The sequence below is a fragment of the Rhinatrema bivittatum genome, unplaced genomic scaffold, assembly GCF_901001135.1.
Source record: "Rhinatrema bivittatum unplaced genomic scaffold, aRhiBiv1.1, whole genome shotgun sequence".
Classification (NCBI taxonomy): domain Eukaryota; kingdom Metazoa; phylum Chordata; class Amphibia; order Gymnophiona; family Rhinatrematidae; genus Rhinatrema; species Rhinatrema bivittatum.
Window position 1 is genome coordinate 96,703 of NW_021820908.1, and position 24,961 is coordinate 121,663.

Here is a 24,961-nt window from a genome sequence, read left to right on the forward strand (position 1 = left end):
TTTCGGCACGGGGTGCCTGCTTCAGGGACTATGGGAGAATGAGCTGTGTCCAAAACTGGGTTCACAGCGTATGAAAAAGTTATCTTAAATAACGAAAGCCTTTATTACACATTTAATGGCAATACTTAGCCTAAGACCCACCTTGCCTTTAAAAACTTACTGTTGTGCTGCTTTTCTTTGTCGTACGTGGGACGCCCGTGGTACTTGTCTGGGCATCGGCTCAGTCCTAACTGTTCATATAGACCTGCCTAAGGAGCCTACCTCCCACTCTTTGTCAGACCGAGGCTATCTCAGATGTAGGTAATTAAACTAATGCTTTGAATTTTCGCGGTAGCGGACCTGACGGAGGACTGCTTTAATTCGTCTAAGTGTTTCTGCCCTATAGAGCGGACCTGGTGGAAAGCCAATGCTAACCACGTCCGTTTGATCGTTTTTTTCTTTTTTCTTTCACAATGGGCGGCATAAATTGAGCCAGGGGCGTTTCCTAGGCGGGGCTGACCACTCTTAATTTTTACTTTTATGTAGGGCGGGTTTGATTCAATAGAGGGCGTTTTACAGGCGGGACTGACGGCCGCGCCTGTTTGTAAATTAAAAACTTCTTGTTTCTTTGTGAAAGGGCGGGTTTGATGCCATCTCACGGGCGGGGTTGACTGCCGCGTCTGTATATAGATTGGGAACTTTTGTTCCTCTTGATATTGTGCCTCTTTGAAACGATTGTCCTGTAAAGAGAATAATATTATGGGAAAGGATTTGACTTTGATATTAAGCTGAGGGCAAGCCATCAGAATGCAGCGTGGCCTCAAAAGAAAGATCAAGCACACAAATTGGAAAGGCAGCAGCTGATTCCCCATATTTACCTTTTGATTCACACATTATGTTCACTTAAAATCTCCCCTCCCTATAGGGGGCGTAAGTTACTTAACAGGTCAGCCACACGCTGACCTGTGCAGCAGTAACCATAGAGATACCGTGGTAGCCATACCGGCACTATGGCAGATGACTACAGGCTTTTTATAGCCACAAAAGCATTAAAAATCTCTATAGATGCACTTAATTATTTCAAAGAGATTAAATATTTCATTTAACAGCTAGCAGCTAACCTATGGGTCAGCATGGTTCACAGACCCGGCAAGGATTTGTCCCATGTTTGAAGATGTTTTTTCAAAAAATTGTGATACCACATTAGACGAGGAGAGAATACACGTTCCATCACCAACATCTCACTAGGAGGTTTGCTCATGCCGGCAAGGCAACATTAAGAATTGCAAGGATCCTAGAGCAACGCTACAAGCCCCAGAGTAAATAAACTGCGAAACAACAAAGCATTTAATAGTAGAGTTATTCAAAGGTTGTAGAAACAGCGTTATAGTTTTATGATTTACAGGACAATCGTTTCAAAGAGGCACAATATCAAGAGGAACAAAAGTTCCCAATCTATATACAGACGCGGCAGTCAACCCCGCCCGTGAGATGGCATCAAACCCGCCCTTTCACAAAGAAACAAGAAGTTTTTAATTTACAAACAGGCGCGGCCGTCAGTCCCGCCTGTAAAACGCCCTCTATTGAATCAAACCTGCCCTACATAAAAGTAAAAATTAAGAGTGGTCAGCCCCGCCTAGGAAACGCCCCTGGCTCAATTTATGCCGCCCATTGTGAAAGAAAAAAGAAAAAAACGATCAAACGGACGTGGTTAGCATTGGCTTTCCACCAGGTCCGCTCTATAAGGCAGAAACACTTAGACGAATTAAAGCAGTCCTCCGTCAGGTCCGCTACCGCGAAAATTCAAAGCATTAGTTTAATTACCTACATCTGAGATAGCCTCGGTCTGACAAAGAGTGGGAGGTAGGCTCCTTAGGCAGGTCTATATGAACAGTTAGGACTGAGCCGATGCCCAGACAAGCACTACAGGCGTCCCACGTACGACAAAGAAAAGCAGCACAACAGTAAGTTTTTAAAGGCAAGGTGGGTCTTAGGCTAAGTATTGCCATTAAATGTGTAATAAAGGCTTTCGTTATTTAAGATAACTTTTTCATACGCTGTGAACCCAGTTTTGGACACAGCTCATTCTCCCATAGTCCCTGAAGCAGGCACCCCGTGCCGAAACATGGCCCGTGTCGGACAAGCAGCTCCGTACCCATGTGACATTACAGAGGTGACGTCCCGATAAGTATGAAATAAAACACCAGTGGGGCGGAAAAGCAGCAGGGGAGAAGGGACTTTTAGAAAAAATTGAAAAATCGAAAATTCCAAGAAATAAAAAAAGATGTTGGTAAATTTAATAAAAGAATAATAGACGGAGGTCCATGAGAGGATAACTGCAAATCGGTTACCCTCACAGAATCACCTCCGTACAAGATTACCACCAAGCAATTATTCCCTTATATGTTTATGTTGGAGTACTGATACAATTAATAGCAGTGGCTATTCCCTAAGTAAACTCGATTAATAGCCGTTAATAGACTTCTCCTCCAAGAACTTATCCAATCCTTTTTTGAACCCAGCTACACTAACTGCACTAACCACATCCTCTGGCAACAAATTCCAGAGCTTTATTGTGCGTTGAGTGAAAAAGAATTTTCTCCGATTAGTCTTAAATGTGTTACTTGCTAACTTCATAGAGTGCCCCCTAGTCCTTCTATTATTCAAAAGTGTAAATAACTGAGTCACATCTACTCGTTCAAGACCTCTCATGATCTTAAAGACCTCTATCATATCCCCCCTCAGCCGTCTCTTCTCCAAGCTGAACAGCCCTAACCTCTTTAGTCTTTCCTCACAGGGGAGCTGTTCCATCCCCTTTATCATTTTGGTCGCCCTTCTCTGTACCTTCTCCATCGCAACTATATCTTTTTTGAGATGCGGCAACCAGAATTGTACACAGTATTCAAGGTGCGGGCTCAACATGGAGCGATACAGAGGCATTATGACATTTTCCATTCTATTAACCATTCCCTTCCTAATAATTCCCAACATTCTATTTGCTTTTTTGACTGCCGCAGCACACTGAGCCGACGATTTTAAAGTATTATCCACTATGATGCCTAGATCTTTCTCCTGGGTAGTAGCTCCCAATATGGAACCTAACATCGTGTAACTACAGCAAGGGTTATTTTTCCCTATATGCAACACCTTGCATTTGTCCACATTAAATTTCATCTGCCATTTGGATGCCCAATCCTCCAGTCTTGCAAGGTCCTCCTGTAATGAATCACAGTCTGCCTGTGATTTAACTACTCTGAATAATTTTGTATCATCCGCAAATTTGATAACCTCACTCGTCGTATTCCTTTCCAGATCATTTATATATATATTGAAAAGCACCGGTCCAAGTACAGATCCCTGAGGCACTCCACTGTTTACCCTTTTCCACTGAGAAAATTGACCATTTAATCCTACTCTCTGTTTCCTGTCTTTTAACCAGTTTGTAATCCACGAAAGGATATCGCCTCCTATCCCATGACTTTTTAGTTTTCGTAGAAGCCTCTCATGAGGGACTTTGTCAAACGCCTTCTGAAAATCCAAATACACTACATCTACCGGTTCACCTTTATCCACATGTTTATTAACCCCTTCAAAAAAATGAAGCAGATTTGTTAGGCAAGACTTCCCTTGGGTAAATCCATGTTGACTGTGTCCCATTAAATCATGTCTTTCTATGAGCTCTACGATTTTGATCTTGAGAATAGTTTCCACTATTTTTCCCAGCACTGAAGTCAGGCTCACTGGTCTATAGTTACCCGGATCGCCCCTAGAGCCTTTTTTAAATATTGGGGTTACATTGGCCACCCTCCATATTCTTAATGTTTTTTTCCCTGTATGTACCAGGATCAGTCCAGGACACCTGGGTTGTGACCCCGCACCAGTAGATGGAGACAGATTAAAACTTGTGGGCGGAGCTACATATGCTCCTGTGCCAGTCACAGCCCCTCAGTCTTACTCTGTCTCCAGTAGGTGGTGCAAGTGTAGTCACAGCCTCTGGGTGCCCTGAGGACTGATTCTTAGTTTAGTCAGGGTTATTTTAGTTCTTTTACTAATTTTCTGCTCAGTTTGTTTTTTAAGGTAAATTTTTAATTCTAATTCTGGTTAGAGTAGTTAAACGGAAGCTGTCCGTCCTGCCTCCCAGGGGGGTGGGAAGGTTCTGAGAGGACCATCCCCCCCTGGTTGAGGCCGCTGCTGAGGGTCGAGGACCCGAACTGCCAAAGCAGCAGCGTCGGGGTGACACCGGGGAGCCCGGTTCACTCACCCCCAACAGGAGCAGGAGCCCCAGGACCCTGGACAGCGGCAGGTTTGATTTAAAAAAAAAAAAGTGTATTTTTTATTTTTTCTTTGTTTGTGTCGGCTCTCCGTTTTTTCTTCTTCGCCAGGGGGGAAATAGGTCCTCGGTTCGGCGAGGGGAGGGGAGTTTTTCGGCGCTTTAAATTTTAAATTTTATTTTTATTTTTCCTTCGCGTTCCCGCGCGACTGTGAGGATGCCTCGGGGTACAGTTTGCCGCGCTTGCGGCTCGGCGTGCGCGCGGCTCTCCCGTGAGGGGATTTGTTCCGCCTGCGTTCCGGGCGGGGAGGGACCGTCTACAACAAGCAGGGGGGTCCGTTCCCGGTCGGTGCGGTCACCGTCGCGCACTCCCGCCGTTTCTGTCACGCCAGCTGACCCCTTCCCGCTCAGTGCGGGAGCGGCGGCCATCTTGGCTTCTGTTCATGAAGTCAGGCAGGAACCTGCAGGGGATTCTGCCGTGCCTCCCGCGTTGTCGCCTCAACAACGGTCTTCAGGGGGGGCTTCCACCGGGGGGGCTAAGTCCCCGGATGAGGATGGTGATGATTCGGTCACCTCAGATTCGGAGTCTTCGTTTTCGGCAGATTTTGCCCTCCTGCTGCGCAAAGTTTTAAAATACAAGGGCCCAGGCGCAAGGAGCTGCATAGCCACTCCAAAAGGGACACTCCAAAGAAGAAAAAATCCCGGGATGACCCTGCGACAAGAAAACGGACACCAAGAGGTGTCCCGCAGGATACAGATACCGACTCCACCTCACAAGATGAGGTGGATCCGCCCGACGAGCCCCTGACGGGGGTCGATGGCGCGACGGGGGACAATTCTGCCCAGTCGGGGCCGGGCAAACCTTCGCAAGCCGGTGATGGGGACGACCCGAAGGTGGTACGTCTTTTCCGAAGGGACGAGCTGTCCCCGCTTATTCCGGCAATTCTCAACGAGTTAGGGGTTGAAGCCCCACCGACAGTTTCTCGCCCCGGAGCAACTATGGACCCAGTCTTGCTGGGACTCACTGGTCCAGCGGTAGCCTTCCCATTCCATTTCTCGGCATCGGACATTTTGTTTCGGGAGTGGGACACTCCTGAGCTGGGACTGAAGGTAACCAAAGCTATGGATAAGCTCTACCCCCTGCCGGAGGACGCACTGGAACTTCTTCGGCTTCCAAAGGTGGATTCTGCGGTGTCAGCGGTAACGAAACGTTCCACGATTCCGGTCACTGGGGCCACGGCCCTTAGAGACATACAGGACAGGAAGCTGGAGGTGCAGCTCAAGAAGATCTTCGAGGTCTCAGCATTGGGAGTCCGAGCTGCTATCTGTAGCAACTATGCCATGCGGGCTAGTTTGCGCTGGGCCCAAGTTCTACAGGCGAATGCAGGTCTTTCCCCTGAAGAGGCCACGCAGGCGGATCGCCTAGAGGCTGCCATTGCTTATGGTGCGGATGCTCTTTATGATCTACTACGTACTTCCGCTAGATCCATGGTTTCTGCTGTCTCGGCGCGCCGCTTGCTTTGGCTTCGCAATTGGGCGGCGGATGGATCCTCCAAAGCTCACCTTGGAGCTCTGCCTTTCAAGGGAAAGTTATTGTTCGGTAAAGAGTTGGATGATCTGATGCTTTCCCTTGGTGAGAACAGGGCTTTTAAACTCCCAGAAGACAGGTCCAGAGCCCGGTCCTCTTATTCGGCCAGATCCCGGTTCCGAGGCAACAAGAAATCTCGTCCACAGAGGTCCTCGGGTCAGTCTTATCGCTCGACTTCTTCCCAGGCTTCTTCATGGCCACAGTCCTTTCGGGGGAAACGTTACGGCAGACAAGGAGGCACCCCGTCCAGCACGGGGCCCAAAGCCTCTCAATGAGATACGGCGGGTCCATTCCTTACGGCTGCCGCTGGCCTCCGTTCCAAACGTAGGGGCGAGGCTGACCTTGTTTTTCGAGGAATGGGCCAAAATAACTTCCGATCAGTGGGTCCTCAACATCATAAGACACGGTTACGCGTTAGATTTTGCACGGACTCCAGCAGACAAGTTCCTGATGTCGCCCTGCAAGTGCCCAAAAAAAGACGACGGCAGTGCTAAGCACCCTCCGGCGCCTGGAAGATTTAGGAGCAATCGTCCCCGTTCCTCCCAATCAACAAGGCACAGGTCGTTATTCCATTTACTTCATCGTGCCGAAGAAGGATGGCACGTCCCGCCCGATTTTGGACCTCAAAGGAGTAAACAAGTGTCTGCGTATTCCACACTTCAAGATGGAAACGATTCGGTCAGTGATTGCCTCAGTTCGTCCAGACGAATTCATGGCCTCCTTAGACCTCACGGAGGCGTACCTCCACATCGGAATTCAGCCGTCTTTCCAGAGATTTCTGGTGCACCCCTACTTGGACGATTGGCTAATTCGAGCCAAGTCCGAAACCTGTTGCAGACCTTAGGTTGGGTTGTCAATCTCAACAAGAGTCAGCTTGTTCCTACCCAGTCCTTGGAATACCTGGGAGCTCTTTTCGACACGAAGCAGGGCAAGGTTTTTCTGTCCGCGGATCGTGCACGCAAGCTTCAGTGTCAAGTGCGTCGATTATTAAGTCTTCAGCTGCCGCTGGTTCGCGATTATCTGACGGTTCTGGGATCTATGGCATCCACACTGGCGTTGGTTCCTTGGGCTTTTGCTCATCTGCGACCATTACAATTTGCGTTGCTCTCCCGATGGAAGCCGGTATCAGAAGAGTTCCACCTCCCACTTCCACTCACGACTCAGGCGCGGGAGAGTCTTCACTGGTGGCTCGATCCGGGCCATCTCTCTTGCGGAGTGTCTCTGTTGGTCCCCGACTGGACAGTGGTGACAACGGATGCCAGTCTCTCCGGTTGGGGAGCGGTCTGCCTAGACAAGTCGGTACAGGGCCGATGGTCCTCCGTCCAGTCGCAGTGGTCCATCAACCGTCTGGAAACCAGAGCGGGGCGCCTGGCTCTGCAAGCCTTCCTCCCGTTGGTCCAAGGGAAGGCGGTCCGTGTGTTGTCGGACAATGCAACAACAGTATCATACATCAATCGCCAAGGGGGGACAAGAAGTCCACTTGTGGCGGAAGAGGCAAAGCTTCTGATGAGCTGGGCAGAGCGCCATCTCAACTCCATAGCAGCGTCTCACATAGCCGGGGTCGACAATGTTCAGGCGGACTTCCTCAGTCGACACCACCTCGACCCCGGAGAATGATAGCTGACGGAAGATGCCTTTCATCTCATTTGCGATCGGTGGGGGCTGCCCCACATGGACCTGATGGCCACGTGGCACAACGCGAAGGCTCCTCGGTTTTACAGTCGACGTCGGGAGCGAGGAGCCGAGGGCGTCGATGCGCTGGTTCTTCCTTGGCCAACCAAAGTGTTGTTGTACGTATTCCCTCCGTGGCCAATGATAGGCAAGATCTTAAGGCGCATAGAGTTGCACCCGTCCAACGTGATCATGGTAGCGCCGGAGTGGCCACGGCGCCCTTGGTTTGCGGATCTCGTTCAGCTGTCGGTGGATGCTCCCCTTCGGCTACAGGGGTTTCCGGGGCTCCTTCGTCAGGGCCCCGTTTGTTTGGAGGATGCGGATCACTTCTGTCTCGCGGCATGGCTTTTGAGAGGCAACATCTAAAGAAAAAAAGGCTATTCAGATGCGGTGGTAGCCACGTTACTGCGGTCCAGAAAGCAGTCTACGTCCTTGGCTTATGTACGTGTCTGGGTAGTTTTTGAGGAGTGGTGTGTCAGCCGAGGGCTAGATCCCATTTCCGCTTCCGTCTCTGATATTCTGGCTTTTCTTCAGGCCGGCCTAGCCAAAGGGCTTTCATGTAGTACCCTTCGTGTACAGGTGGCGGCGATTGGTTGTTTGCGGGGTAAGGTTCGCGGTTCCTCTCTGGCCCTGCATCCCGATGTCTCTCGTTTTCTTCGGGGGGCTAAACATCTTCGTCCACCACTACATCATCCATGTTCCTCCTGGAATCTTAATTGGGTCCTTTCTTCTTTGTCTACGGCTCCGTTCGAACCCTTAAAATGGTCTACTCTTAAGGATCTTACTTTAAAGACCGTTTTCCTGGTTGCGATTACCTCGGCTTGGAGAGTCTCGGAATTACAGGCTTTGTCTTGTTGGGAGCCATTCCTGCGGATTTCAGATACGGGAGTTTCCCTGCGGACGGTTCCGTCTTTTTTGCCAAAAGTGGTGTCACCGTTTCATTTGAACCAGTCTATTGAGCTTCCCGCTTTCGCAGGTGCTGAATATTCGGACCCGCAATGGAAAGAATTGCGGAAGTTGGATGTGCGGAGGGTTCTCCTCCGTTATCTAGAAGTCACTAACCCTTTCCGGGTGTCGGATCATCTCTTTGTTCTATTCTCGGGCCCAAAGAAAGGGGGCCCGGCTTCCAGGACGACAATCGCACGGTGGCTTAAAGAGGCCATCGGCTCAGCGTACGTGTTACGAGGGAAGCCTATCCCGAACGGTCTCAGGGCTCATTCGACAAGAGCTCATGCTGCGTCTTGGGCGGAATCTTCTCAGGTTTCGCCTCAAGAGATTTGTAGGGCAGCTACCTGGAAGTCCTTACATACCTTCATTAGACACTATCGGTTGGATGTTCAGGCTGCGAATTCTGGGGGTTTTGGAGAGAGGGTACTCCGAGCGGGACTCTCTGCTTCCCACCCTCGGTAATTTAGCTCTGGTACATCCCAGGTGTCCTGGACTGATCCTGGTACGTACAGGGAAAGGAAAATTAGTTTCTTACCTGATAATTTTCGTTCCTGTAGTACCAAGGATCAGTCCAGGATCCCGCCCGTACTGTTCTGAAGAAACGGAGAGTCCGCTCATTTCTTTGTTAACTATTCCGGTTATTGCTTCGTTCCCTCGTTTTGGGGTTCTGTTCCGGTTGGGGGTCCTTGAATGGCTCCCTGTTAAGGTTAGTTATTTAGTTTGGTTGTTCTATTTTTTGTCTACTTTGACATTACGTATGACTGAGGGGCTGTGACTGGCACAGGAGCATATGTAGCTCCGCCCACAAGTTTTAATCTGTCTCCATCTACTGGTGCGGGGTCACAACCCAGGTGTCCTGGACTGATCCTTGGTACTACAGGAACGAAAATTATCAGGTAAGAAACTAATTTTCCTTTCTGTTTGTTCTGCCCTTAATTGTGGGCTAATTGAAGACTTATTTGTCTATTTCTTTTTTCTTTCACTTTAAATGTATTGCTGCAATAATGTACTTTTATTCCTTATCTCAAGTTTATGCTTGTGTAATATTTTGAAATTAATAAATATAAAATTAAAAAAGAAAAGAAAAGAAAGTTGTTTCAGCAGTAAGTACTTCTGACTGAATTGCTAATTCTGTGTATTCCATTGCAAAGCTGTGGCAAGGCTGGAAGAGTGTGAGAGAGTGTGTGCGTGTGTGTTGGGGGGAGGGGGGAAAAGGAACTTTTGTTTGAGCCTGGGACCTTGCATGCCCTAGCATCCCATTGCAAAGCTATGGTAAGGCTGGCAGACACACTGGCAATGTTCATCAAACATGTACTTGTGGGGTGGTGCATTTTGTGCAACTGTGCTAATCTTTTTCTCTTTGTTTTATTCAGTCAAGAATAGCAAGGAAGAGAACTTTCACTATGGAGGAAGTTATTGCACAAGTGACATGCAATGACATCAAGGTCTCATGCAGCTCTGAAAATGAAATACATAAGTTTACTGCCTTTCTTAACAACAAATCAAATTGCTATACAATAAAATAATAAAAGCACAAATAAAATACAAAGCAACAAAAATAATAAAACACTGAACAAAAGCAAAAAAGAAAGGTAAATCAAAACAATAATAGCAGATAGATAAAAGGAAAATTGTTTCTTTCCTGCTAATTTTCATTCCTGGAATATCACAGATCAGTCCAGACAAATGAGTTTATGCATCCCTACCAGCAGATGGAGGTAGAGAGCAAAATTTTGAGGCACTGCTACATAACTGAGAGTGCCACCTGCAGTCCCTCAGTATTGACCTGTACCCAAGCCAAGATGACTAACCCCAACCTCCAGTATCTCTTCCTCTAAAAAAGCAAACTCCCAACCAAACTGACCGCAGAACTAGGAGCAAGAAAAAGAATTTTGAGTCTCAAACAAGTGAGAACTACATACAATATTATTCTGCAGTACACAACTTAAGACTGCATCACCAGGAGTGTCCAGAATCAGGAGAGGTCTTTTGAAAAGCATTATAATGGGCTGGGATTCTAGACTGATCTGTGGTATTCCAGGAATGAAAATTAACAGGTAAGAACCAACTTTCCTTTTCTGATCATACCCCAGATCAGACCAGACAAGTGGGATGTACCCAAGCTCCTCTAACCTGGGTGGGATCCCGAAAGACCTGCACGCAGTACACTCTTACCAAAGGAGCCCTCCTCTGGGGCCCTGACATCCAAACAGATATGCCTGGTTAAAGTGTGCAAAGAGGGCCAAGTTGCCACCCAACAAACTTCCTGCGGCAACATTAACTGACACTCTGCCCAGGAGGCTGCCTGTGCCCTAGTAGAATGCGCACACAATCCCTCAGGGATCGACTGACCTTTACTAACATAAGCCGAAACTATTGCCTCTTTCAACCAATGAGCAATCGTACTTTTAGCCACTTTGCAACCCTTCTTTGGTTCACTGAATAACACAAAAAGATGGTCCAAGCACCGAAATCCATTGGTCACCTTGAGATATCTGAGGAGAACCTGACACACATCCGAAAGATAAATAAAGCATGGGGAGAATTGGGCATCAGGTGAGAAAACCCCAGCATCTCCACCGTCTGGCTAAGATGAAAAGTCAACACTACCTTGAGCAAAAAAGAAGGAACCACCCTCAATGAGACCCCCTCATCAGAAATTTGCATAAAAAGCTCTCTGCATGACAAGGCTTGGAGCTCAGAAATCCGTCTCACCAAGCAAATCACCACCAGGAACACCACCTTTAAGATAAGATCCTTCAAAGTAGCCCTTCGTAATGGTTCGAAGGGAGGACCACACAATACTCACAGGACCAAGTTAAGATTCCAGGATGGACAACGTCTACAGACTGGAGGACACAAATGCTTCTCTCCTTTCAGAAAATGCACCTTTTGACAAGCCCTCCTGCAAAAAGGCCAAGACATGGGCACCATTCGTTTGCAAAGAATCAGTGTCATGGACCCCACACCAGGACTGAAACACTCTCCAGACAGTGATATATTCCAAAGAAGTGGAGGATTTTCTAGCCTGAAGAAAAATAGAAATCACCAGCTCGGAATATCCTTTCAAGTGGAAACGTCACCTCTCAAAGGCCAAGCCGCTAGACAGAAGTGATCTGCTTGCTCCGACAAGATGGGTCCCTGACGTAGCACTCCTCCCAGGTGGCTTAACTGAATGGACCCTTCTACCGCTAGCTGAACCAGATCTGCAAACCACAGATAGCACAGCCACTCTGGCACTGGATCACTCATTCCTGATGCCACTCAATGCAACGCAACACCTGACCTACAAGCGGCCACGGAGGAAAGATATATAGCAGGAGCCTTTCTGTCCATGGCTGAACTAGGGAGTCAATCTCTGAGGAGCCAAACTCCTGTCGGTGGCTGTAAAACTTGGTCACCTTGGCATTCTTCCTTGTTGCCATGAGATCAAACTGGGGTTCGCCCCACCTGCGCCAAATGAGCACAAAGGCCTCTGCTGACAGCTCTCATTCTCATGGGTCCAGCTGTTGTCTGCTGAGATAATCCATCTGTACATTGTCCACCCCTGCCACGAGAGGCTGCAAGTGCTTCTAGCTGAAGTTCTGCCCAGGCAAAGAGTTCACGAACATCCTGAGCCCCAAGCGACTCTTCATTCCACCCTGTCAATTGATATAGGCCACTGTCATCGCATTGACTGAGAACACACATACCGCCCATCCCTGAATCCGAGGAAGAAAGATCAACAGCGCCCTCTGGACCGCCCTTGTTTCCAGTCGGTTGACTGACCTGGACGCTTCCATCGAAGACCACTGGGGCTGTAGATCCTTGAGATATTGCTCCCCAACCACTCAGACTGGCATCTGTGGTTACTACCACCCAGTCTGGAACCTCCAAATCCACTCCCTTCTCTAAATTGGACTGCGACAGTCACCATGAGAGACTGGACCTGGATTCTTCCTGGAGCGGTAATGGCAGCTGAAACTCCTCAGACATTGGATTCCAACGGGACAGAAGTGCCTTCTGAAATGGACACATGTGTGCAAACATCAATGGCACCAAATCCAGCACAGAAACCATGGTCCCAGACCTTGGGGACCGACAGGTCCCTCAGCCGAACCACTTGTGACTGCAACTTGAGCACTCTTTCCAAGGTAAAAAACACCTTGCCTAACTGGGTATCAAATTGTGCTCCCAGATAATCCAAGGGCTGGGATGGTTCCAGATGGCTCATCGCTCGGTTTATCACCCAGCCCAGGGACTCCAGGTGCTCCATCACTCGTCAAATGGAATACAGACACTCCACCTCCGACTTCGCCCGAATGAGTTAATAGTCCAGATACGGATGCACCAGTATCCCTTCTCTTCTGAGGGCTGCCACCACTACCACCATCACCTCTGTGATCGTTCTCGGAGCAGTAGCTAGCCCGAAGGGAAGGACTCAAAACTGAAAATGCTCCCCTAGCACCGTGAAGCTTGGAAACTTCTGATGGTCTGCTCTGATGGGAATGTCGAGATATGCCTCCGTAAGATCCAAGGAGGCCAGAAACTCCCCTTTGCGCACCACTGCAATCACCATTCATAACGTTTCCATCTGAAAAGGTGGTACCTGCGATGTCACATTGACCCTTTGCAGATCCAGAATGGGCCAAAACGAGCCCTCCTTCTTGGGAACCATTAAGAACACGGAATACCTTCCCTGACCGTGTTCCTCTTGCAGCACTGGAAGGATGGTTTCCAATCATTGCAGCTGCAGCAGAGTGTCCCACACCACTGCCCACTTACCAGGCATAGCGCAATGGGACGCCACAAAGGCATCTTTGAGGAGACGAGAAAATTCTAAAGCGTAGCCTTCCCTTACTTCCAACACCCACTGGTCTGTAGTGATTCTGGTCCATCCTCGTAAAACTGGGATAATCTTCCTCCAACCACCACCAGGGAGGAGTGGACCAGCCTGCCTTCACTGGACGGGCTTTGCACCTCTGGAACTCTCTCTGGCTGGTCTATGGGTCCTTCGAAAGGACTGCTGCCTTCCTGAACCCTGCTTCTGCGTAGAGCCTGAAGAATATCTGCTGGAGAGAAATCTCATTTCATGGAATCAAGTGCAAGGTGGGAAGGTCTTATCTTCAGGCAATCTATTCCCTTTACATTCTGCCAAATGCTTCATCAGCTTCTCTAGATCCTCCCCAAACAATAACCTTCCTTTGACGGGAAGATTACAAAGCTGCACCTTCGGCCACACATCTGCGAACCAATTACATAACCACAGAAGACTTTGTGCAGCAACCAAGGACACCGTATTCCTAGCCAAAGTGCAAAGCATATCATAGAGGTCATCGGCCACATAAGCCACCCCTATTTCCAACTGAGCATCCTGGCCAGTCTCCACAGAGGTTTCCGCTACCTTCACCTGCGCGTTCTGCACCCAGCACAAACAGGCCCTCTGCATTAGACTAGCGCAGACTGCAGCCCTAAGGCTCAGAGCCGAGACTTCAAACAGCCTCTTCAACAGGATCTCCAGCTTCCAGTCCTGGGCATCCTTCAAGGCCGCCGACCCTACCACAGGAATCGTTTTGTGACTGCTGACACCGCCGCATCCACTTTGGCAGTTTCCACAGCTCTAACGTGTCCTCCAGCAGGGGAGACAACCTGGGCATAGCCCTGGCCACCTTCAAACCAGCTTCTGGGAAATCCCATTTCTGGTCAATAAGCTTCTTTACCTGTTGTGGCAAAGGGAATGCCCTCAGAGGTCCACACAGTCTCTCCACACAGTTTACTCCTTCATTGTCGGAATCCTCCTGCACAACCTTAATCCCCAGCTCCTCCAGAACCTGAGGGATTTCACAATTCCTCCTTACAGAATAACCTGCCAGAGGGACCTCATCTGCATCTGGGTCCCCCAGCGAATTAATCACCGGATCCAAGCCCTGACCAGAGCCCTGGTCCACCTGTGGGTCCTGCGGATTGTCGCCCTGCGGATCAGCACCATCGGAACCTTCAGAGGAAAGATCCGACCCTCGCGATTGATCTAGACCCAACAGACACAAAATGCCCCCGATCCTGGGAGGCGCCTCAGCCCGAGTCTTCTTACCCTTGCCTCAGATAGTCTGAAAAGCTGGGTTCTTTGCTGCCAGCTCCTGCCTGGCAAGATAGGCCTCATGCATTAATAAAACAAAAATCTGCGGAAAATCCTCAGTGGTCTCCCTGCTCCATGGGCGCCGGGTCCTCCCCTGCATCCTCTGGCACATCTCCCCCTCCCTCCAGGCCCCTGATGCATAGTAGAAAGTGGGGGAGGAGAGTCCCTGCCTTCCCATCCATGTCAGGGCTCCTGCCATGAGGAGTTAAAATGACCACCATCTCTTTCACCCCCCCCACCCCCCATGGGGCCTCCTGCATAGGACACATGTGCAGTGTCTGCCCCCTGATCCTTTTGCTAAGGCTCCCTCGCCTCCAGAGACATAGACAGGCCAGAGAAGGGCTGCATTGAGGCAAGAGTGCCTCCCCCCGCTTGCCTGATTGGCTTTCCCGTGCTCAGCAGGAGATGGCATTACACACGACACGGCTAAAAATAACCCTGAACAGGAGAAAATAAAGCCACCACCACTGCCACCACTGTCCCAGCTTTGAGTGCACTGTTTCCTCCTCACCCCGTCGCTAAGCTGACACACACCTCAGGTGCTCCGACGGAGAAAAAATAAAAAAAAAAAAAGCTCAGAAGCTGTGCGGCCTGTTTAAGTTAAGCTCTTAAAGAAACAGCCTGCTGAGTCACACTGAACAGTAAAAGCAAATGAAAATACTACTTTCCTGTTTCTGGAAGATCCAGGACACTACAGCTGGTCAGCCTGCGTTAGAGGACCTCATGGAGAGCGAGGGAACCAAGACCCCTGGCTTTCCTTACCCTGGAATCAAGGATCAAGTCTGGCCAGGGATTTCCAACTCCCCTGCTCAACCAGAGGGATGGCCAACGAAGGAACCTAACACTCTGGGAGCTCCATCTTCAGTCTTCTATCTTCTCTCTAATCCTAAACGAATCTTATTTTACTTAAACCAACAGACTACAGGTTTGTACCTCTACCATCTGCTGGAGACAGAGAAATACTGAGGGACTGCAGGTGGCACTCTCGGAAATGTAGCAGTGTCTCAAAGTTTTGTTCTCTGCCTCCATCTGCTGGTAGGGATGCATAAATCCACTAAGTCTGGACTGATCTGGGGTATGAACAGGAAGATTATTTTCCTAAGAAAGAATATCTCTCCTTTGAATGATGAAAAGGATTTGCCAAAGCCTCAGGAGAACCATCTCCTTGCTGTCGGACATGCATGAGGCTCATTCATAAAACAGCCACAGGTAAATTCACAAATTATGAACCGACTTATCTGAATAATGAATTTACTTGAGACCCTCATAAAATGAGCATGTAATGTCTCATTTATTGACAGTTACACGTTACTATGTAAACCACCCAGATGAAATACTGATCAAATATATTAATCATAGGTCCGTGACTTTTCATGAGAGTATCTCTTTAAAACAAATCACTAAACACAGCCCCTGAAGAAATATCGAAACACATATCGGTTTGGTGTTTTCTATCTCCAGATTCCTATTATATCAGGAGACACAGATAAGAGCTTCTTTAACAAAATTTTTTCAGAGACTCTTTTTATTCGTATAAAAATGTGTTAAAAAAATCTAAGAGACCTATGATTAAAACATAGTTGAAGTAGAAAGAGCCACAAGAAGGGCAGCACATATAATGGAATAGTCCCTTTCAACTATAGCTTTTGGAAGACAGATTTTTAAATTGATTTTAAAAGGGATTCTATTTAGTATAACATTGGTATTTCCTTCCCTGAAGAAGCCATGTTTATGGCAAAGCATACTGGATCCTGATATCGGGAAATGTATTGTATGGGTACTGGGGTGTTTATTGAGGGATTTAAAGTTTATGGAAATTGGGGAGTTTATTGTTGGGTTGATATTAGTGAGTTTTGTGTATTTTAGATGATGAGAGATGAGTGGGTTGCATGCGTGTGATACATGAGAGTTGGTATGAATAATATACATTTTCATAAACTGGTATGTATAATTTGGGACTGTTACGGTATAATGTACATTGCAAGAAGCACATGTAATTTATTAAAATATTAAATTGTTTGTAATATTGTGGTTTAATGAATGTTAATTACATATAGATTCCTTTATTGGATGTAATATATATGAATGTTGGAATATATATCTGCATTAGCATAGTTGATATGTTTGAATATAGCCAGTTAGGTTTAAAGTAATCTGACTACAAGTAGCTGAATAATTTTATGCGTAATTGGTTATATTAAAAAATATAGCTGGTTAAGTGGCTACACAGTTATAAAAAAAAAAAGGGAAGCTCCATGTGAAAACAACCCGCCACCCAAACAAAGTGAGAAAAACAGCCCTGCGGGCATCACAGTCTGAACAACCAAAATCATAAATTCTTCCCTCAAAGAGGGCATACTTTCTACAGATCTAAAAAAAGCCACTACAAAAAAAGTCAAATGTGGAACCAGACAAACCGGAAAAAACTTCCCTGTATCAAATATCCCTTTACTTGGGAAATGTATAGAACAGTTAGTATCTGCTAGACTGAATGACTGACTAGCAGAGAAAACCTGGCTGGACATCTGTTAATCCAGATTCAGAAAAGAATGGACTAGAAACAGTCTTAGTCGCTCTGCTGGATGATCTCCTGGGATATCACAATAGAAGTCAAGCAACAGGCTTGGTGCTATTATACTGTATTTCTCTAAAGTGTTTGATAGAGTAGATCTTAATATCCTGCCATCTTATCAGAGGATGGTCTAAGCAGGGTCCTAACATGGTGCAACTCTTTCCTATCAGATAGGCAACAAACTATACATTTCACAGATAACACGTCAGCAAACTGGATACTAGACTGTGGGGTCCCCCAAGGCTCCATACAGACATCAATGCTCTTCAACATATACCTCAAATACTGGTATAACCGATCTACACTTTTTCCATACAACCCAATGGATAGTGGTAAATGGAGTTCTAGCCAAGGGGGATGTTACTGGTGGTATGTTTGAGGAATCAGTCCTTGGGCCAGTTTTTCCAACATTTTTGTAAGTGACACTGTGGAAGGACTGTCAGGAAAAGTTTGTCTTTTTGCTGATACCAAAATCTGCAACAAGGTAGACAGCCAGTAAGATGTGGAAAACATGAGGAGGGATCTAGCAAAGCTCGAGGAAAGGTCTAGGGTATGGCAGCTAAACTTTAATGCTAAAAAATATAGAGTTATGCATTTAAACTACAAAACCCAATAGAGAGGTACAGTATTAGAGGTGAAATTCTTCTAAGGATGAAGTAAGAGCAGGATCTGAGAGTGATTGTATTTAAGGTGGCCAAACAGGTGAATAAAGTGACAGCAAAAGCCAGAAAGATGCTTGGCTGCACAGGGAGAGGAATGGTCAGCAGAAAAAGAGGGGTGAAAATGCCCCTGGTCTTAAAGAACTTCTCTTTGTAGAGCATTCAGCACTAGTTTCTTATTTTCTTACAGATATCCTAGAGGTAATCTATTGCTTTGCTTGGCGACACACTGGTGTGTCGCGACACACCGGTTGAGAAGCGCTGGTCTAGAGCAAGGAGCCCGGAAGGACTCTAGATATCAGGAACCACGGAATACAGATGCCTCCTGCAGGTCAATGATGCTTGTAGACAAGGGCATGGAGTTCTCTGCTGCAATGGAAGTTGAGAACCTGGGTGCAGGCGCCTCCTGCAGGTCATAGAAAAAATAAACCCAGGGAAAAAATGCAGACATCTTGGCGAACTGGAAAAGACAAGGACGAGAAAACCAGAAGCTTAGGCCGCTGTGGAAGCAATTAACCCTGGGTGAAGGCACCTCCAGATGCTTCCCGAAGAGTTGTTGGCAGTCAAGCAGATGCATGTGCCTCCTGCAGGTTATAGGAAAAACAAAATCCCAAAGAATGGCTGGTGCCTCCAGCAGGTCGAGGGATTCACAAAAATTCCACTGAAAAAAAAAACCAAACAGAAATCTTGGCTTAAAAATTCTGGAAGTTCAAAACATGGGCCCAACACAGGAAAACGCTCACCGAGCACATGGCCTTCGCAACCTGTTACGAGCACGTGAGAGCGGTCGCTTGTTCGGGACAGAGTGTGTGCCCTTGGACCACAGCACGAGCCCAGAGGAGAACCCAGGGCATGAGCCGTGGCAGGCGAGGCGTATCAGAGCACGGGCAGACAGGCTGAAAACTCGGAGCACTCTGACCTCTGCCAAACCTAAAACCCAGCAACGCAATGTTGGTCTCTGGGGTAGCCCTCCAGCCACTCAATAGTTCTTTCAGACCTGCCACCTAGGAATGGCAGGTGCTACAGGATGGACAGAGGTTGAGGACAGATGATGACTCTGGAACTAGGACGTAACATAAGCACTTGGAGCCTTGGATGAGACATGGAAACTTGGAGACTCAGGCAGGTACTGCCCCTCAGCGCGCCCTACACAGACCCCCATGGGCTGGTCGTGGACCACGCTGACCCGCTGCACACCCTACACAACCTGAAAGGCCAGTCACAGACCACAAGGAAAGCGGGACGAGCACAAGACTGAAGCTCAGGAAAAAACAGGAATCCGGACAGCACTTGAAGAAGGATCCAACCAGAACAGGGCTCCAATGACTGGCAACAGGACACAGGATCAGATACGGATTTAGGATAAACTCACAGAATGGTCATCTGGAGACTGGATCCAGCAGGAAGAGACAAGACTGGAACTCCCCGATCCAGGGACTGGAGAATCTGAAACATCTGAAGACAGGAACTAAAGAGACTGGAACATCCGAAGACAGGAACTAAAGAGACTGGAACATCCGAAGACAGGAACATCTGAAGACAGGAACCGAAGGGACTGGAACATCCGAAGATAGGAACCAAAGGCACTGGAACATCCAAGACAGGAACCAAAGGGACTGGAGCATCCGAAGAAAGGAACCGAAGAGAACTGGAACATCAGGACAAAGGACAGATGGGATGCAAGATCCGTCAAGAGACCAGGAACATAGGACGAAGACAAGGGAGCTCCCACAAAGAACAAAGAACCTTGAAGGAGAGAAGATGGAACTCGGAGCCTCCTGGATGGAAGAATAGGAATGGAGCATCCAGGAGCAGACAGCTCCTAGCTAAGGCAATGAGGATATGGTGAAGAGCCCTTTTATAGGGCTAGAGAGCAGAGTGATGTCATCAAACAGAGCTGTGGGGCTTTTCCCGCCACGAGCCCTTTAAATATAGGAGAGGTACGGCCGTGCACCTAAGGAGAAGCCAGGACTGGGACAGAGTAGGAGCAGCGATGTTGGCAGCCTCCAGGCTGCAGAGAGAAGATGGTGGCGGCATCCGGGCCATAAGGGATGGACAAGCGACAGCAGCCTACCACATGACAAGGAAGGAACATCAGTGGCTCCCTGCCGCAAGGGACAGCATAGGTGGCTGCTCACGCTGCAGAGGAAGCGAGGATGTCGGCAGCCTCCTATCCGCGAGGGACAAGCATGGTATCGGCTGCATTCCAGCCGCATGGGAAAGGCGGCAGCAGCAGCGGCCTCTGAGCCGTACGGGAGCGGAGGATAAAAGCGGCTCCCTGCCGTGGCAAGCAGGACGCCCTTGGCCTCGGCTGGTGGGAGGTGAGAGGCTGCTCGCAGTTGCACCTGGGAGCAGCCTCATAACACTAAGAGCCCCTTTCTCCTTTTTTCCTCTCGCTGCTGTATTACTTATTTATTTTTTTATAAAGCAAAAAAAAAATGCCCCGGGAGCTGAGGAGAACACTGCTGACAGCTTCCCCGGCCGGTCTTAAAAGACCGGGTCCCTCCTGCACCTCTCCTTACCTCAGCACTGAAGACTGTCAGTCAGCCGCAGTGAAAACAGCTCTTTTTTTTTTTTTTTTAAATTAAACTTTACCAAGACACAGAGAAAAGCTGTTGCAGGAGACAAGGGAGCAGCTGTAGCAGAGACGGTGATGACAAGGGAGAAGCTGTTGCAGGAGACAAGCAGAGCAGCTGTAGCAGAGACGCGCCCTACGCGCCTGAGTCTCCAAGTTTCGTCAGACACCGAACTGTGGCGGGCGAAACCCTGACAGGAATATCCAATTTCCCGGACGCCCGGCTTCTACTGAGGGATGGCCCATGAAGGCACCTAACACCTCAGGAAGCGACCGTAAACCAAAAAATTAAATTCAAACTACATAAATAAAAAATATAACTGAAGACTGCAGGAGTGCATCTATACCACCCGCTGGAGTCAGAGAAATACTGAGGGACTGCAGGTGCACTCTGGTTATGTAGCAGTGCCCAAAGGTCTAATTGTTCTCTGACTCCACCTGCTGGTAGGGATACACAACCCACTTCTCTGGACTGATCTGGGTATGTTCAGGAAAAATTTTTTTTACCTGAGCTCAGCCTTCTCTGGCTAGAGCAGAAACGGTTTCCAATACAGGGGGAGAGGGCTAAAGCTTTTACTGCCGAGCCTCTCTCGGAAACAGGTCCCGGCTATGGGGAGAGAGGGCTAAAGCCTTCACCACTGAGCCTCTATTGGTTTGCAACCGCTATTGGAATTTCTGGTCCATAGCAGTCAAAGCTATCTGACTGAGTTCACTATAGTGAGGGAGGGTCCACATGGAGGCAAGAGGTGCTATATAGATGTCTCTTCTTTCTATTCCTTCTTTTTTTCTCTCTTTTTTTTTTTCTTTTACTCACAGGCAATCCATCAAAGAGAAATGCATGTCCACCATCTGCTGGAGATGGAGAATACTGGCGTGCTGATGTCAAGGTGGGACTATATGGCTGTGATGTCAGCTTCTGCTCCAATTCCATCTGCTGGTAGAGGTTCATAACCCACTCGTTGGGTCTGACCTACCTGAACGCTAAAGAACCTCACTTGGAATACTGTGTACAATTCTGGAGACCGCAACTTCAAAAGGATATAAATAGGATAGAGTCGGTCCAGAGGATAGCTACTAAAATCGTCAGTGATCTTCGTTCTAAAGCACATGGGGATAGACTTCAAGATCTAAACATGCATACCTTAGAGGAAAGGTAAGATAGGGGAGATATGATAGAAACATTCAAATATCTCAAAGGTTTCCATGCACAGGGGTTGACCCTTTTTCAACTAAAAGAAGGCTCGAGAATGAGGGGTTTTGTGATGAGGTTGAAAAGGAGTAGACTTCAGGAGTAATGTTAGGAAATATTTATTTACAGAGAGGGTGGTGGATGCATTGAATTGCCTCCCAGTGGAGGTGGTGGAGACAAAAACAGTATCTGAATTCAAGAAAGCCTGGGATAAGTGCAGGGGATCTCTAAGGAAGTGATGGGAATTATAATGCTAAATTAATTGGATGGATGGGCAGACTGGATGGGCCATATAGTGCTTTTCTGCCGTCATGTTTCTATATTTTTATGACAATACTTATAAAATAGTTACATATGGTCCTGCCTTTACTCTGGCAAGCTCTTTGTACTTACCTGCAACTAGCTGAAGAGGGCACAGAATTGCTGCAACCACTCCTGGTTGAGGAACTGGAGCACCTGGTCTTCTGTTTTAATTCCTCCACTATCTGTAGGCTGCATGCTGGCCGTAGTGCTGGAAGATGTATGCCAGAAAGCGGACAGCTTGGCCAGATTCCTCTGCCTCCCAGCAGACTGACCCTCCTCTGGCAGAATAGCTGTGCCAGCAGCAGCAAGTCTGTCCTGGTGAACTGGAGCTTACAGGTTTGTGAGGGTGTCATGCTTGTTATATGCTTTGTGCTTACAGAAATTGGAAATAGAATGTATGAAAAATAAAGCACAAGCAGTCCAGGCAAGTCCACCCACTTGGGTACCACATACATATATTTTTGGGTAAAGACAGTCTGATTTTGATAATAGTGCAGTTCACATCACAACAACTACAAAATCCTGGGCACATTTTAGGCATTCACAGATAGGTGTTTATTTATTTATTTAACTCTTTTCTATACCTACCTTCATGATCGCGATCATATCAGATCAGTTTATAAGGAACAAGGGAAGTAAAATCGCTAAGAACCTATACCTATACCCTATGCCGACTCTTTTCTATACCGGCCTTCATGATCTCGATCATATCAGATCGGTTTACAAGGAATAAGGGAAGTAAAATTGCTAAGAACATTAACAAGAACAGATAACGAGGTAGCAGCGGGATAGATAAAGTTATAATAAAACAGGGTCGAGTGAACTTGGGGTATGACATAGCTAGGGCTACGACTAGAAGGAAACCAGAAAAGATTAACTAAAGGTCAAGTTAACAAATGTACATAGGAGGGATCTTGAGCCATGAAAGGCTCAAGATCCCTCCTATGTACATTTGTTAACAGATAGGTGGTTATTTGCTCATTTAGGAGTGCTGCTAAAAATGTGCACTATGCTTATAGCTCACTATCATCATGGAATCTGCTAACAGCAGTAAGCTCAGATTTACCTTTCTGGCGAGTGACATCACACACAGGCCTGCGAAAGGAATCATGTGTGGTTGTGAGGTCAGCCATCTTGGACAGCAGCTCCACAGTAATGAGGCCGGGGTGTCCATTACGATGAAAGAATCCTTCACTTACACACCCAGCAGAGGGAGGGGGACTGTCCAGTGCAGCAGTTGCTCTCTATAAAGATAGAACACAAAGAATCTTATCATGACACCCCTAGGTGAGATACAGCCCTTTTTGTGAGATTCTATAAAGCAGTGGCATGTCTGTACCAGAGGATATTACAGCAGCATGATCTTTCTCACAGCAGTGTCCTGTAAGTACCAGACAGGCCTCCAAAAGGAAGCTTCTACAAAGGAGTGACCTGTCAGTACCAGATGATACTCCAGTAGCAAGAGCTTCTTCACAGCCATGCCCTGTTGTGTCAGATGGGCCGGCAGTGGTGCAAACTTCCTCACAGCAGTGCCAGATATGATGATGGCAATGTGAGTTTCCTCACAGCAGTGCTCTATCAATGCCAGACAGGACTCCAGCAGTGTAAACGTCCTCATTGTCTGTGCCAGAGGGGATTTCAGCAGCATGAATTTCCTCACAGAGGTGCAGATAGCTCACACTACTGTCAGCCCTGTAACTACCAAACAAGATGGGAGCAGCTGTAGTGCAGAAAAAGAAACAGAATCTATACAAGGAATGCAGGTGTGAGGTGAGACTTGGATAAAGGACATTACCTCCTCTACCCAGTTGTCTAATAGACACTTGCTCCGATCACCGGCCTCCATCCTCCTCGCTGGCAGTGCTATTGCACAGTGGTTCAACACTGAAAAGCAAGAGGAGGGAGATTATCATGAAAAAAAAATAGAGCAAAACATCTAGGAATATAAAAAAATGGCAATCCAAAAGACTACAGCACAGACCCATTGAATTCTGCAGGAACTGACCTTCAAAATGCTACCAGAGTCTAAGCATCAATTACTTTTCAGCTCTCCACCAGCTTCAAAGACTCATTACTCAAAAAGACTCTCATGGCCAGCTCAGACTCAAGAGACACCACCACATCCAGCTTGGAGACCCATGCCACCTGAGAGACATGCCACTAAGCAGCTAAAAAACCCGTGCCATCTCAGTTAGAGACACCTGGATAACCAGCTCAGGAACCGATGTCCATCACTCAGCGTCACCTCCATAGCCAGCTGAGAGACCCATGACACCTCAGTCTGAGACACCCCCACAACCAGCTCAGAGATCCATGCCACCTCAGAGACACCATCACGACCATCTGAGAGACCCAATCCACCTCAGTCAGAGGCACCACCACTATGGATCCCAGCTCAGAGACACCCCTATAACCAAGAGGCTCATGCCACCTCAGTCCAACAGCCCTACAACCAGTTAAGAAACCCATGCCACTTCACTCAGAGACTTCACCGCATCCAGCTCACTCACTCAGAGATACCCTCAAAACCAGCTGAGAGAACCCAAGCCATCACTCAGAAACCCATGTTTCATCATTCCGCAATCCCCCATAATCAGCTGAGACCCAAGCTCCCTCAGAGACACCACCACATCCAGCTCAGAAAAACCTCTACAAGCAGCTAAGAAATCATATCCTATCAAAGATACTCTCATATTCACTCAGAAGCCCACACTCTATTTCGCAAACATAGCCCCATACTCAGATTAAATACCTGAGGGCCCTCACACAAAAATACTCCCGTGTTTGGCTCAGATACAAAATCACCATTTTTATTTATTTGTCGGTTTTTATATACAGTCATTCGGTGTAGCCATCACAACGGTTTAACAAATTCTAGTACAAATAAAACAGTGCGTAATAAAAGTAAAATACAATAACATTCATGATAAAAATAGGATACAATTACATATTAAAAGAAAATAAATATTAAGAACATATAAAGGAATAAAGTCTTAAGATGTTAGAGCAGGGTGGGTAAGGAGGTGCGAGGATTATTACGAATCTTGGTATGCCTTGGTAAAAAGCCAGGTTTTTAGCTCCTTCTTAATTGT

General features: G+C 47.5%; 1 protein-coding gene across 1 annotated transcript in view; it reads right to left on the reverse strand.

Annotated features, from left to right (window-relative positions):
• Positions 1–23,761, reverse strand: part of LOC115082284 (sperm-associated antigen 8-like) — a 105,343-nt gene extending 81,582 nt beyond the window's left edge. Inside the window, exons 1-2 of the mRNA XM_029586517.1 lie at positions 23,665–23,761; positions 22,936–23,113 (exon numbers count right to left, since the gene is read on the reverse strand). Coding sequence (XP_029442377.1) covers positions 22,936–23,113; positions 23,665–23,715 — 229 coding nt within the window. The 5' untranslated portion in view covers positions 23,716–23,761. The remainder of the gene's footprint in view (positions 1–22,935; positions 23,114–23,664) is intronic.
• Between the last annotated feature and the right edge of the window lie 1,200 nt (positions 23,762–24,961).